General features: G+C 60.9%; 1 protein-coding gene across 1 annotated transcript in view; it reads left to right on the top strand.

The window, feature by feature from the left end:
- Window positions 1–958: 958 nt before the first annotated feature.
- LOC122376325 (protein GDAP2 homolog) overlaps window positions 959–13,769 on the top strand; it is a gene marked incomplete at its 5' end in the record, with an annotated part of 67,563 nt that continues 54,752 nt past the window's right edge. The window contains 2 exons of the mRNA XM_043356138.1: window positions 959–981; window positions 11,432–11,541. Coding sequence (XP_043212073.1) covers window positions 959–981; window positions 11,432–11,541 — 133 coding nt within the window. The remainder of the gene's footprint in view (window positions 982–11,431; window positions 11,542–13,769) is intronic.

Here is a 13,769-nt window from a genome sequence, read left to right as displayed (position 1 = left end):
CTCTCTCTCTCTCTCCTCTCTCTCTCTCTCTCTCTCTCTCTCTCTCTCTCTCTCTCTCTCTCTCTCTCTCTCTCTCTCTCTCTCTCTCTCTCTCTCTCTCTCTCTCTCTCTCTCTCTCTCTCTCTCTCTCTCTCTCTCTCTCTCTCTCTCTCTCTCTCTCTCTCTCTCTCTCTCTCTCTCTCTCTCTCTCTCTCTCTCTCTGCGCTGCGCTCTCCTCCTCCTCCTCCTCCTCCTCCTCCTCCTCCTCCTCCTCCTCCTCCTCCTCCTCCTCCTCCTCCTCCTCCTCCTCCTCCTCCTCCTCCTCCTCCTCCTTCCCTCCTCAGTTCCGTTCGGGTGGCGGTTGCGAGTGGCCAATCCTTCCGCCGGGCGCCGGCCGGCTGCCAGCGCGCATCGATCCGCCCCCGCCCCCCGCCCCCGCCCCCGCCCCCGCCCCCGCCCCCGCCCCCGCCCCGCCGGTAGTACGGAGGGCCGCCCCCGCCCCGCCCCGCCCCGCCCCGCCCCCGCCCCCGCCCCCGCCCCCGCCCCGCCCCGCCCGGGCCACCGCCGTACGCCAGCCGCTGGTGGTACAACACGGCGCCGCTGTGTGTCAGACTGGACACCCGGAGGGGCCGGCCCGGGGCGTCCTCTGCACCCGGCCCGGCGTGTCCTCTGCACCCGGCGCGGGGTGTCCGCGTCTGTCCGGCCGGCGCCGTCCGCGGGCCGCGGGGCCGCTCGGGGGTGGGGGGCGGACGGTCGGTGGAGGGGGGGGGGGGTGTCGGTGCCGACAGTCGGTGGGCGGCGGCCGAGACTCTAGTACGGAGCGCCGCGCCGCGCGGACCGGTGTGCCCGGCTGCCGACTGTCAGTGGACTGAGCCGGCGCCACTGCCGACTGTCAGTGGACGGTCACTGTGGACTGTCACTGTGGACTGTCACTGTGGACTGCCACTGTGGACCGACCGTGGGAGGCTGGCTGGGCTGACGACTCGGCTGCGGAGAGCCACGGTGGGTGCTGGCGGGCGCTGCGCTGGGTGTAACTGGCGGGCGCTGCGCTGGGTGCCGGCTGGCGCTGCGCTGGGTGGTGGCGGGCGCTGCGCTGGGTGGTGGCGGGCGCTGCGCTGGGTATAACTGGCGGGCGCTGCGCTGGGTGGTGGCGGGCGCTGCGCTGGGTGCCGGCGGGCCCTGTGCTGGGTGGTGGCGGGCGCTGCGCTGGGTGCCGGCGGGCGCTGCGCTGGGTGCCGGCGGGCGCTGCGCTGGGTGGTGGCGGGCGCTGCGCTGGGTATAACTGGCGGGCGCTGTGCTGGGTGCTGCAGGGGCCTCCGAGGCGGGCGCTGGGAGAAAATGCGGCCGTCCCGTGGTACCGCTGTGGGTAGATGGACCGTGGTACCGCTGTGGGTAGATGGACCGTGGTACCGCTGTGGGTAGATGGACCGTCCTGGGGGACCGTGGTGCCGCTGTGGGTAGATGGACCGTCCTGGGGGACCGTGGTGCCGCTGTGGGTAGTGGATCGTCCTGGGGGACCGTGGTGCCGCTGTGGGTAGATGGATCGTCCTGGGGGACCGTGGTGCCGCTGTGGGTAGTGGATCGTCCTGGGGGGACCGTGGTGCCGCTGTGGGTAGATGGACCGTCCTGGGGTACCGTGGTGCCGCTGTGGGTAGTGGACCGCCCTGGGGGGACCGTGGTGCCGCTGTGGGTAGATGGACCGCCCTGGGGGACCGTGGTGCCGCTGTGGGTAGATGGACCGTGGTGCCGCTGTTGGTAGATGGACCGTGGTGCCGCAGTGGGTAGTGGATCGTCCTGGGGGACCGTGGTGCCGCTGTGGGTAGTGGACCGTCCTGGGGGACCGTGGTGCCGCTGTGGGTAGTGGATCGTCCTGGGGGACCGTGGTGCCGCTGTGGGTAGATGGACCGCCCTGGGGGACCGTGGTGCCGCTGTGGGTAGTGGACCGTCCTGGGGGACCGTGGTGCCGCTGTGGGTAGATGGACCGCCCTGGGGGGACCGTGGTGCCGCTGTGGGTAGTGGACCGTCCTGGGGGACCGTGGTGCCGCTGTGGGTAGTGGATCGTCCTGGGGGACCGTGGTGCCGCTGTGGGTAGATGGACCGTCCTGGGGTACCGTGGTGCCGCTGTGGGTAGATGGATCGTCCTGGGGGACCGTGGTGCCGCTGTGGGTAGTGGACCGTCCTGGGGGACCGTGGTGCCGCTGTGGGTAGATGGACCGCCCTGGGGGGACCGTGGTGCCGCTGTGGGTAGATGGACCGCCCTGGGGGACCGTGGTACCGCTGTGGGTAGATGGACCGTGGTGCCGCTGTGGGTAGATGGATCGTCCTGGGGGACCGTGGTGCCGCTGTGGGTAGTGGACCGTCCTGGGGGACCGTGGTACCGCTGTGGGTAGTGGACCGTCCTGGGGGACCGTGGTGCCGCTGTGGGTAGTGGACCGTCCTGGGGGACCGTGGTACCGCTGTGGGTAGATGGACCGCCCTGGGGGGACCGTGGTGCCGCTGTGGGTAGATGGACCGTGGTACCGCTGTGGGTAGATGGACCGTGGTACCGCAGTTGGTAGATGGACCGTGGTACCGCTGTGGGTAGTGGACCGTCCTGGGGGACCGTGGTGCCGCTGTGGGTAGTGGATCGTCCTGGGGGACCGTGGTGCCGCTGTGGGTAGTGGACCGTCCTGGGGGACCGTGGTGCCGCTGTGGGTAGATGGACCGCCCTGGGGGACCGTGGTGCCGCTGTGGGTAGTGGACCGTCCTGGGGGACCGTGGTGCCGCTGTGGGTAGATGGACCGTCCTGGGGGACCGTGGTGCCGCTGTGGGTAGATGGATCGTCCTGGGGGACCGTGGTGCCGCTGTGGGTAGTGGACCGTCCTGGGGGACCGTGGTGCCGCTGTGGGTAGTGGACCGTCCTGGGGGACCGTGGTGCCGCTGTGGGTAGTGGACCGTCCTGGGGGACCGTGGTGCCGCTGTGGGTAGATGGATCGTCCTGGGGGACCGTGGTGCCGCTGTGGGTAGTGGACCGTCCTGGGGGACCGTGGTACCGCTGTGGGTAGTGGACCGTCCTGGGGGACCGTGGTGCCGCTGTGGGTAGATGGATCGTCCTGGGGGACCGTGGTGCCGCTGTGGGTAGTGGACCGTCCTGGGGGACCGTGGTGCCGCTGTGGGTAGTGGATCGTCCTGGGGGACCGTGGTGCCGCTGTGGGTAGATGGACCGTCCTGGGGGACCGTGGTGCCGCTGTGGGTAGTGGACCGTCCTGGGGGACCGTGGTGCCGCTGTGGGTAGATGGATCGTCCTGGGGGACCGTGGTGCCGCTGTGGGTAGTGGACCGTCCTGGGGGACCGTGGTACCGCTGTGGGTAGTGGACCGTCCTGGGGGACCGTGGTGCCGCTGTGGGTAGTGGATCGTCCTGGGGTACCGTGGTGCCGCTGTGGGTAGATGGATCGTCCTGGGGGACCGTGGTGCCGCTGTGGGTAGATGGACCGTGGTACCGCTGTGGGTAGATGGACCGTGGTGCCGCAGTGGGTAGTGGATCGTCCTGGGGTACCGTGGTGCCGCTGTGGGTAGTGGACCGTCCTGGGGGACCGTGGTGCCGCTGTGGGTAGTGGACCGTCCTGGGGGACCGTGGTACCGCTGTGGGTAGTGGACCGTCCTGGGGGACCGTGGTGCCGCTGTGGGTAGTGGATCGTCCTGGGGTACCGTGGTGCCGCTGTGGGTAGATGGATCGTCCTGGGGGACCGTGGTGCCGCTGTGGGTAGATGGACCGTGGTACCGCTGTGGGTAGATGGACCGTGGTGCCGCTGTGGGTAGTGGATCGTCCTGGGGTACCGTGGTGCCGCTGTGGGTAGTGGACCGTCCTGGGGGACCGTGGTGCCGCTGTGGGTAGTGGACCGTCCTGGGGGACCGTGGTGCCGCTGTGGGTAGATGGACCGCCCTGGGGGGACCGTGGTGCCGCTGTGGGTAGTGGACCGTCCTGGGGGACCGTGGTGCCGCTGTGGGTAGTGGACCGTCCTGGGGGACCGTGGTGCCGCTGTGGGTAGATGGATCGTCCTGGGGGACCGTGGTGCCGCTGTGGGTAGTGGACCGTCCTGGGGGACCGTGGTACCGCTGTGGGTAGTGGACCGTCCTGGGGGACCGTGGTGCCGCTGTGGGTAGATGGATCGTCCTGGGGGACCGTGGTGCCGCTGTGGGTAGTGGACCGTCCTGGGGGACCGTGGTGCCGCTGTGGGTAGTGGATCGTCCTGGGGGACCGTGGTGCCGCTGTGGGTAGATGGACCGTCCTGGGGGACCGTGGTGCCGCTGTGGGTAGTGGACCGTCCTGGGGGACCGTGGTGCCGCTGTGGGTAGATGGATCGTCCTGGGGGACCGTGGTGCCGCTGTGGGTAGTGGACCGTCCTGGGGGACCGTGGTACCGCTGTGGGTAGTGGACCGTCCTGGGGGACCGTGGTGCCGCTGTGGGTAGTGGATCGTCCTGGGGGACCGTGGTGCCGCTGTGGGTAGATGGACCGTCCTGGGGGACCGTGGTGCCGCTGTGGGTAGATGGATCGTCCTGGGGGACCGTGGTGCCGCTGTGGGTAGTGGACCGTCCTGGGGGACCGTGGTGCCGCTGTGGGTAGATGGACCGTCCTGGGGGACCGTGGTGCCGCTGTGGGTAGTGGATCGTCCTGGGGGACCGTGGTGCCGCTGTGGGTAGATGGACCGTCCTGGGGGACCGTGGTGCCGCTGTGGGTAGTGGACCGTCCTGGGGGACCGTGGTGCCGCTGTGGGTAGATGGACCGCCCTGGGGGGACCGTGGTGCCGCTGTGGGTAGTGGACCGTCCTGGGGGACCGTGGTGCCGCTGTGGGTAGATGGACCGTCCTGGGGGACCGTGGTGCCGCTGTGGGTAGATAGACCGTGGTGCCGCTGTGGGTAGTGGATCGTCCTGGGGGACCGTGGTGCCGCTGTGGGTAGATGGACCGCCCTGGGGGGACCGTGGTGCCGCTGTGGGTAGTGGACCGTCCTGGGGGACCGTGGTGCCGCTGTGGGTAGATAGACCGTCTTGGGGGACCGTGGTGCCGCTGTGGGTAGATAGACCGTGGTGCCGCTGTGGGTAGTGGACCGTCCTGGGGGACCGTGGTGCCGCTGTGGGCAGATGGACCGCCCTGGGGGGACCGTGGTGCCGCTGTGGGTAGATAGACCGTCTTGGGGGACCGTGGTGCCGCTGTGGGTAGATAGACCGTGGTGCCGCTGTGGGTAGTGGACCGTCCTGGGGGACCGTGGTGCCGCTGTGGGCAGATAGACCGTCCTGGGGTACCGTGGTGCCGCTGTGGGTAGATGGACCGTGGTGCCGCTGTGGGTAGGTGGACCGTGGTGCCGCTGTTGGTAGATGGACCGTGGTGCCGCAGTGGGTAGTGGACCGTCCTGGGGGACCGTGGTGCCGCTGTGGGTAGTGGATCGTCCTGGGGGACCGTGGTGCCGCTGTGGGTAGATGGACCGCCCTGGGGGGACCGTGGTGCCGCTGTGGGTAGATGGACCGCCCTGGGGGGACCGTGGTGCCGCTGTGGGTAGTGGATCGTCCTGGGGGACCGTGGTGCCGCTGTGGGTAGTGGATCGTCCTGGGGGACCGTGGTGCCGCTGTGGGTAGATGGATCGTCCTGGGGGACCGTGGTGCCGCTGTGGGTAGTGGATCGTCCTGGGGGACCGTGGTGCCGCTGTGGGTAGTGGACCGTCCTGGGGGACCGTGGTGCCGCTGTGGGTAGATGGACCACTCTGGGGGACCGTGGTGCCGCTGTGGGTAGTGGACCGTCCTGGGGGACCGTGGTGCCGCTGTGGGTAGTGGACCGTCCTGGGGGACCGTGGTGCCGCTGTGGGTAGATGGACCGCCCTGGGGGGACCGTGGTGCCGCTGTGGGTAGATGGACCGTGGTACCGCAGTTGGTAGATGGACCGTGGTGCCGCAGTGGGTAGTGGACCGTCCTGGGGGACCGTGGTGCCGCTGTGGGTAGTGGACCGTCCTGGGGGACCGTGGTGCCGCTGTGGGTAGATGGACCGCCCTGGGGGACCGTGGTGCCGCTGTGGGTAGTGGACCGTCCTGGGGGACCGTGGTGCCGCTGTGGGTAGATGGACCGTCCTGGGGGACCGTGGTGCCGCTGTGGGTAGTGGACCGTCCTGGGGGACCGTGGTGCCGCTGTGGGTAGTGGACCGTCCTGGGGGACCGTGGTGCCGCTGTGGGTAGATGGACCGTGGTGCCGCTGTGGGTAGATGGACCGTCCTGGGGGACCGTGGTGCCGCTGTGGGCAGATAGACCGTCCTGGGGTACCGTGGTGCCGCTGTGGGTAGTGGATCGTCCTGGGGGACCGTGGTGCCGCTGTGGGTAGTGGACCGTCCTGGGGGACCGTGGTGCCGCTGTGGGTAGTGGACCGTCCTGGGGGACCGTGGTGCCGCTGTGGGTAGTGGATCGTCCTGGGGGACCGTGGTGCCGCTGTGGGTAGATGGACCACTCTGAGGGACGGTGCTGGCGATGGGCCGCTATAGGGAGGCGGTGAGACTGCTCTAGAGACACGGTTTGAAGGGTGGCAGTGACAAAGGTCCTCGAAGACGCTTTGGCTATGATGGGATAATGAGCGATAGTCACAGCGAAGCGGTTAAGGAATAATGACAGAGGAGTAATGCAGGTCGGACCGCTTCGGAGAGATGGTGGTGACCTTTTTTAGAGGGGCAGACGCCGGGATAACCTCTCTCGGTGCGTGTCCTCTCCGTCCGACACCCGACCTGTACCCCTGACCAGAGGGCTGGGAAACGCCGAACATCCCGGGCCCCTGGCAGAGAGCTGGGAAACGCCGAACGTCCCGGGCCCCTGGCAGAGGGCTGGGAAACGCCGAATATCCCGGGCCCCTGGCAGAGAGCTGGGAAACGCCGAACGTCCCGGGCCCCTGGCCAGAGGGCTGGGAATCAGGAAACGCCGAACATCCCGGGCCCCTGGCACTTGGCAGATAGCTGGGACGATAGCCGATGCCGCCCTAGGCGTCTATATACAATCACACCACCTTTGCGCATTGGAAAATGTTGACTTTTGGAAACTGATACAGTTTGGTTACCTATATAATATGAAGTGTTTTATCTTCAACTAGTTATATGACTGCAAAGTCAAAGACGGATGCCATGATGGATGCCTTCATGATGGATGCCAAGCCGTAGGGCTTTCCTGTTCTGTTTGCCTGTTCCTCCATCCGTGTAGAACAGTGCGACATTGGGTTAGTCGGCCGATCGCGGTGCCGTGCTGTGTTTGGAAAATGTAGATCGTCCATCTGGAGCGGTCCTGGTAATCAATGCTGCACGCATAACGGACATGTTTTGATGGCATCCAGAGCCTGCAAATGGCACAAATGTCGCCCCAGTGACTGTCCTTTCCCGCACTGCCACTTATGGCATCCGGCAATGACAGCTCTGTCATTTGGAGTAAATATTGCCGCGGCTGGTCCGTACTCCGTCTGTCCCCTGTCTGTCCCGGTAGCCGTCCCGTGTCTGTCCCGGTAGCCGTCCCGTCCCCTGTCTGTCCCGGTAGCCGTCCCGTCCCCCTGTCTGTCCCGGTAGCCGTCCCGTGTCTGTCCCGGTAGCCGTCCCGCCCCGTGTCCGTCCCGTCCCCTGTCTGTCCCGGTAGCCGTCCCCTGTCTGTCCCGGTAGCCGTCCCGCCGGGCCCGAGGTGTCCCGGTAGCCCACAGGTCGATAAAATGCTTGGAGTTGCTCCAACGAACATCTTTAGTCCCACCACTGTCTCCAACTTAGCCCTCGCCTGGCGGGGGGAGGGGGAAGCAGCCTCCCTAAGTTTTTTTTCGCGAATAGCGTAAAAGTTGGTGTCGCGTAGCGCCGCAAAATTTGGCACAACGTCTGGGAATGAGCCTTTTGCCACCTATCCTGAAAATTTCAGGTGTCAGTCATTTCAGGTCAGGACACCAGGTCACAACTGTCTAATCACTGCCATCCGCCGCGTCGGCACACCGGTATCTCCTCACCTTCTCCCCACACGGCCATGACTCCCCAGACTCAACTCACACCATCACACTACTGCAAACGGTGACCGGCCGCACGGTGGATCTGAATGCCTACGTTTTCGCGGCAAAGTCTGAAACAACTAACGATTATCATCAGCGTAGTGATGTTGAAATTTAGCATTTTAAAGCTTTTAATTTAAAAGTGTATATGTGTACTTAAACGCATTTGTCCTTATTGATTGAGAAAAGAGCGCACTTTTGATCGTATTACCTAATACGAAGTAACGCAATCGAAGTGTGATTTCGGTCCACTGTGCGTTTTCAGGCGCGCTCGATAAAACACCCAGGCCTGGAGAAAGTTGGAAGGGTGATTTTCTGATCCTCCTTACCACAAAATGACCCTAAGCGAAAAATATGCCCGCAGGGCGCTGCCAACGCGTGCCAGCGGCCCTGCTAGTAAGGGCGAAAATCAATGTATGTGTATGCGGAGCACACCCTTAGCGCTACGATGGCTCCTTGGAGACACCTGGAGAAACCTCTGCCGGCAGAAGGGTCAGGTCCCTCGCAGACGGCGCGGCACGGCGGGAGCTCAGCGGGTGGCCTAGCCGGAAAGAGGATAAAAATAGCCGACTGGCCCGACCCAGCGAGGGGTGACCGAAGGGTGACCAGGAGTGAATGAGGAAACATACACGCGGTACCGAGCAGCCGATAACAGCACCGGACGATTAGAAAGTCATAAGTCAATGCTGTATTTTAGGCGTAAGGAAGCATCCATGTAGACGGGCGGACTGTATCCAGCTCTTCCAAGTATTGCTAATATCTTGCTCCAACGAGCGTTGGTACGTTGGAAGTTTTATCGACCACTGCGGTAGCCGTCCCGTCCCGGTAGCCGTCCCGGGCGAATCAGTATCGACCCGCGGTGGAGGATGGGGGTGGTGGCTGGGTGGGGTGGAGGGGGGGGGGCGGCACCGAGAGCCGCGCCGCGGCCGACGGACGAGGGTGGTCCGTCCCGAGCGGCACCGCGCCGCCCGATTGGGAGGGGGTGAGGGGGGTTGGATGGGGGCATCGCCCGATGGCGAACCACCGCGCGAAATATTACTTTTGGCATAGTGGCGATCATTTCAACACTTATGCTTAATGCTGCCATTATTGCCAACAAACTCGCGGTACATGCAAACGACAAACACCTATTAAAGTTTGACGTAAACGGTTTGTAGCCTTACGTATTAATTCTTTTTCGTGAAACTGATAAAGCGCCAGCTACATTTCGATGCGTTTTCAAATCGAACCACAATGAAGACTAAGAATAGTGTGGTCTGATCGTCGTAAATGTTGAGGAATTTGGCGAAACGTTTAACAACTTGAATGCAGGGTTCCATAAAGCTGTAAATTCCAATGTAATCGCCACCCTTACGGCTCTGAAATGAGTGGGGGTCAAATAGCCGTCAGATAGTGACAAAGTATTCTGCAAATAACTGCAGCCAAAAATATGGCGGCCTGATAACTGCTAGCTAAAAATGTAACACAATTGCTAGTTGTTTGGGATATAAATTGTCTGACGAGCCTTCATCGTCATATTCATTTCGACATTTCCTTTCTGTAATTTCTGTGATTTGAAACCAGCGAGAGGGAGGAACCGATTTGACAGTCATTGTAGCGGCCAGCGCCGGTGGGTGTGAGACAGTAAAGGGTCATCGCCCCGATATCCGCGTTTTGGTTTCCCCTTCACTATTTTGTTCCACTGGGCTAGAGTCTTTTGATTAGTTGAGAGGATGGCAGCGCTAATGGTGACGATGGGGTGAATGATGGCGGGGGGGGGGGGGGGCTAGGGCTGAGGCGGAGTCGACCGCCGACTGGTGCGCCGCGCTGGCGGAGAGGGAGACCGTGCCACTGCTATTGGAGTGGGACGTCCGGCGATAATGCCCAGTCGGTATTTGACATAGTGTCACCGACAGCCCAGTCACTCTAGCGTCCACCGACACCGGATCCGACACAGACCCGACACAGACCCGTCACAGACCCGACACAGACCCGACACAGACCCGACACTGATCCGACACAGATCCAACACAGACCCGACACAGACCCGACACAGACCCGACACTGACCCGACACTGATCCGACACGGACCCGACACTGACAGGGACGTAGCCAAGGGGGGCCGCGGGGGTCATATGGCCATGCCCCCCCCCCTGAAGACGAAAAATAAAATAAAGTTTAAAAATTGAATTAAAACAGATGCACCACACCCCCAAAAATAGTGGGCCGAATCCGAGGAGTTTTCCTTTTTGGAGGGGGTACGACACTAGGCCGCGACCTGTGGCCCCTCCCTGAGCAAAATCCTGGCTACGTGCCTGAACACTGACCCTCCACAGATCCAACACAGACCCGATACAGACCCGATACAGATCCAACACAGACCCGATACAGACCCCACACATAACCCGACACATAACCGACACCGGACCGGCACACACTCGACACAGACCCGACACAGAACAGACACAGAACAGACACAGACCGGACACAGAACAGACAGAACAGACACCGGACCGGACACAAGAGATAACAGCCCGGCACCGGCCTGACACCGTCCGATTTTCGCTCCCACTTCTAACTCTATCGCCATCGTATTATATTTCTCGATGGGGTGTTCAACGGAAGGTGCCCAGGGCCCAGGTCTGCGGGAGCCGCTCCCAGCCAGCGCCGCGCGCTGGTCCTGCCCGCCACTCGGTGTCGGGGGTCACTGGTGACTGGTGAGGTAGCCAACGTCGGCCCAGTGGTAACCGAGACCCGACGTCGATACGTTCACGGAGACCGCTCTCACCAAGAGCTGATCACATGCGGCCTCATGGCGTGAACGCCAATTTATTGGCCAGGTGCATCGTCCTCCCTTTTTGCCTCATTACCATTCCCCGTCCTCATTTTCCGTGAGCCTTTCTTCTGGATTCATTGTCCGTTAGTGTAAATGTTTCAGTGAGTCTCGCCGTGTCGGCCTGCGCTGCTTCTCTCTCTCCCTTGTCCCAGTGAGTCTCTGTGTCTCAGTGAGTCTCTGTCCCCTGACTCAGTGAGTCTCTGTCCCCTGTCTCAGTGAGTCTCTGACCCCTGTCTCAGTGAGTCTCTGACCCCTGTCTCAGTGAGTCTCTGACCCCTGTCTCAGTGAGTCTCTGACCCCTGTCTCAGTGAGTCTCTGTCCCCTGACTCAGTGAGTCTCTGTCCCCTGTCTCAGTGAGTCTCTGACCCCTGTCTCAGTGAGTCTCTGACCCCTGTCTCAGTGAGTCTCTGACCCCTGTCTCAGTGAGTCTCTGTCCCCTGACTCAGTGAGTCTCTGTCCCCTGTCTCAGTGAGTCTCTGACCCCTGTCTCAGTGAGTCTCTGTCCCCTGTCTCAGTGAGTCTCTGTGTCTCACTGAGTTTCTCTCCCCCGTCTCAGTGTCCGTCTCTGTGTTTCAGTGTCTGTCTCTGTGTCTCAGTGTCTGTCTCTCTGTGTTTCAGTGAGGTGCTGCAGCTGGTCTGCGACCACCGGCTGGCCAGTGTCGGCCTGCCCTGCCTCCACTCGTCGCGCCGCGGCTTTCCGCCGGACGTCGGCGCCCACATCGCGCTCCGTGAGTACCAGAGACGCTCCGTGAGTACCAGAGACGCTCCGTGAGTACCAGAGACGCTCCCTGAGTACCAGAGACGCTCCCTGAGTACCAGAGACGCTCCGTGAGTACCAGAGACGCTCCCTGAGTACCAGAGACGCTCCGTGAGGCGCCCACATCGCGCTCCGTGAGTACCAGAGACGCTCCGTGAGTACCAGAGACGCTCCGTGAGTACCAGAGACGGCGCCCACAGTGCGCTCCCTGAGTACCAGAGACGCTCCGTGCGGCGCCCACAGCGCGCTCCGTGTGTGCCGCGGTCAGGCAGACACCGGGTAAAGGAGAGACGCTCAGTAGTGCTACTCTGGGCGCCAGTGGATGCATTGTGAGGTCCACACTTTGTGAGCGTTTAAAATAATTCGGGTTATGTTCCGTTTGTGTTTCATTCTTTGAACCTCTCATTTTAAGGTGCGGAATGCATTGTTCTGCTGTAATTGCTGTATCACAATCACTGCTTGTGCTACAACTGACCTATATCCTAGCCCAATCAGCATGACGCTTTCATTGGATGAAATGTGTTATCTGCGTTTTCTAAAAACTGATTGTTCCAATAATTTGACTACAAGTTTAGGCGATTTGATAGAACGTCGTCAACATCGAGATTAAATCCCATTGCTGGCGTATTCAGTGCAAATGCAAGCAACGCCGAGAAGACTAGGCCAGGGGCTTGCAAGGTGCTGACCTCTGGATATAGAAACCCCGTACAGTGCGGACGCAGATGTCGCCACGAGTCACAGTACCAGGGTGGGCTCCTAGGGTGCGGGGAAATAATCTACTACTAGGGTTGACTATTAAGTAATGGAAGTGCCTTAAAGGGACCCTCCCACCTTCAAAAAAGTTAATGAATTGGCATGAAAGTGATGTCCCTTGGTTCAGAAAGAGCGAAAACGAATATCTACCAAATTTCACCGAAAAATATTCACTGGTTTTCAAGATATTAGGCTTTTACTTTTGTTTACTTTTTGGGATCTCCCCTGTTACTAGCGACTTTATTTGGAAGCAATAATTTGGCAGCCTTAAAGTGCGGCAGACGTTGCGCGCAAAGCAGCGTATACCACCACGTGTTAACGATGGTTTTAGTCAAAGATTTAAAAATCGTTAGATCTCCGCTGACGTCACAAATTCTAAGGGGGCATTCCAATGCATTAGCCCCTTAGAATCCGAAAACTGCAAGTTTGAAATTCCATATCTTCGAATTAAAGCATTTTTCGATGTTGTGAGTGCCCAAACCGGTATTTGCAGGCCATGGCCACCAATTTGGCTATCTCAACTCAAAACTAATGTTAAGGTGGGAGCAATTAAACGTTATCGCACGTGCACATAATTTTTGGGTGTCATTTCATGCGCCGATGTTTTTTCTATCCAATGGCGAAGACCACATGTCCTTAGCTACTTCTTGCTCCAAGATATCGTCGTTTTCCCAAGAGACCACCCGAACCTGCGGCGCACCATGAAAAAGGAGTCTGGCAATGGCCAAAATCGCGCGCCAAGTGCCAGCGCGAGATCATCAAGAGCTTAGTGGCTTATTGTTATGGCTACACAATGGACAATTGCTATATTTTCATCAAAAAATGCACATAGGCACGATAAATGACAGCATACACTACTCCACATAATCGCCTTCAAGCATCACACACCGTTCCAGCCTCGTCTTGACCCACTCCTGGAACGCCGCCAGAAGGCTGATCGGTGCTTTCTTTCTCAAACCGATGAAACCACCGACATATCGTCTGTGGGGAGGATGCGTCGCTCCATACACTTAAAAAAGAAATCTTCTGATCTTGGTAGGCCTTTTCCCTACGACAAACTGAGCTCTAATGACCTTGCACTCGGCGCTGGCGCGCGGTTTTGGCCATTGCCAGGTGGTGCGCCACAGGTTCGGGTGGTCTCTTGGGAAAACGACGATAGCTTATAGCAAAAAGTAGCTAAGGACATGTGGATTTCAACATTGGATAGAAAAAAAACATCGGCGCATGAAATGACACCCAAAAAATGTGTGCACGTGCAAAAATGTTTAATTGCTTAAGGCACTTCCATTACTTAATAGTCAACCCTAGTGCAACTTACCATGGCCTGGGATATCGACGGGACTTTACAACGCTGCGCTCATACTGCTAGTTCATTGATGTGAGGTACCCTGTCCGCTATCATGTACATCCATGCGCACACTGCACTCCTCTTATCCGAAAGGACGG

This window comes from Amphibalanus amphitrite, unplaced genomic scaffold (assembly GCF_019059575.1).
Source record: "Amphibalanus amphitrite isolate SeventyFive unplaced genomic scaffold, NRLGWU_Aamphi_draft 002101F_arrow, whole genome shotgun sequence".
NCBI lineage: Eukaryota > Metazoa > Arthropoda > Thecostraca > Balanomorpha > Balanidae > Amphibalanus > Amphibalanus amphitrite.
Note: the sequence above shows the minus strand (reverse complement) of the source record. Positions and strands in the feature narration are given on the sequence as shown.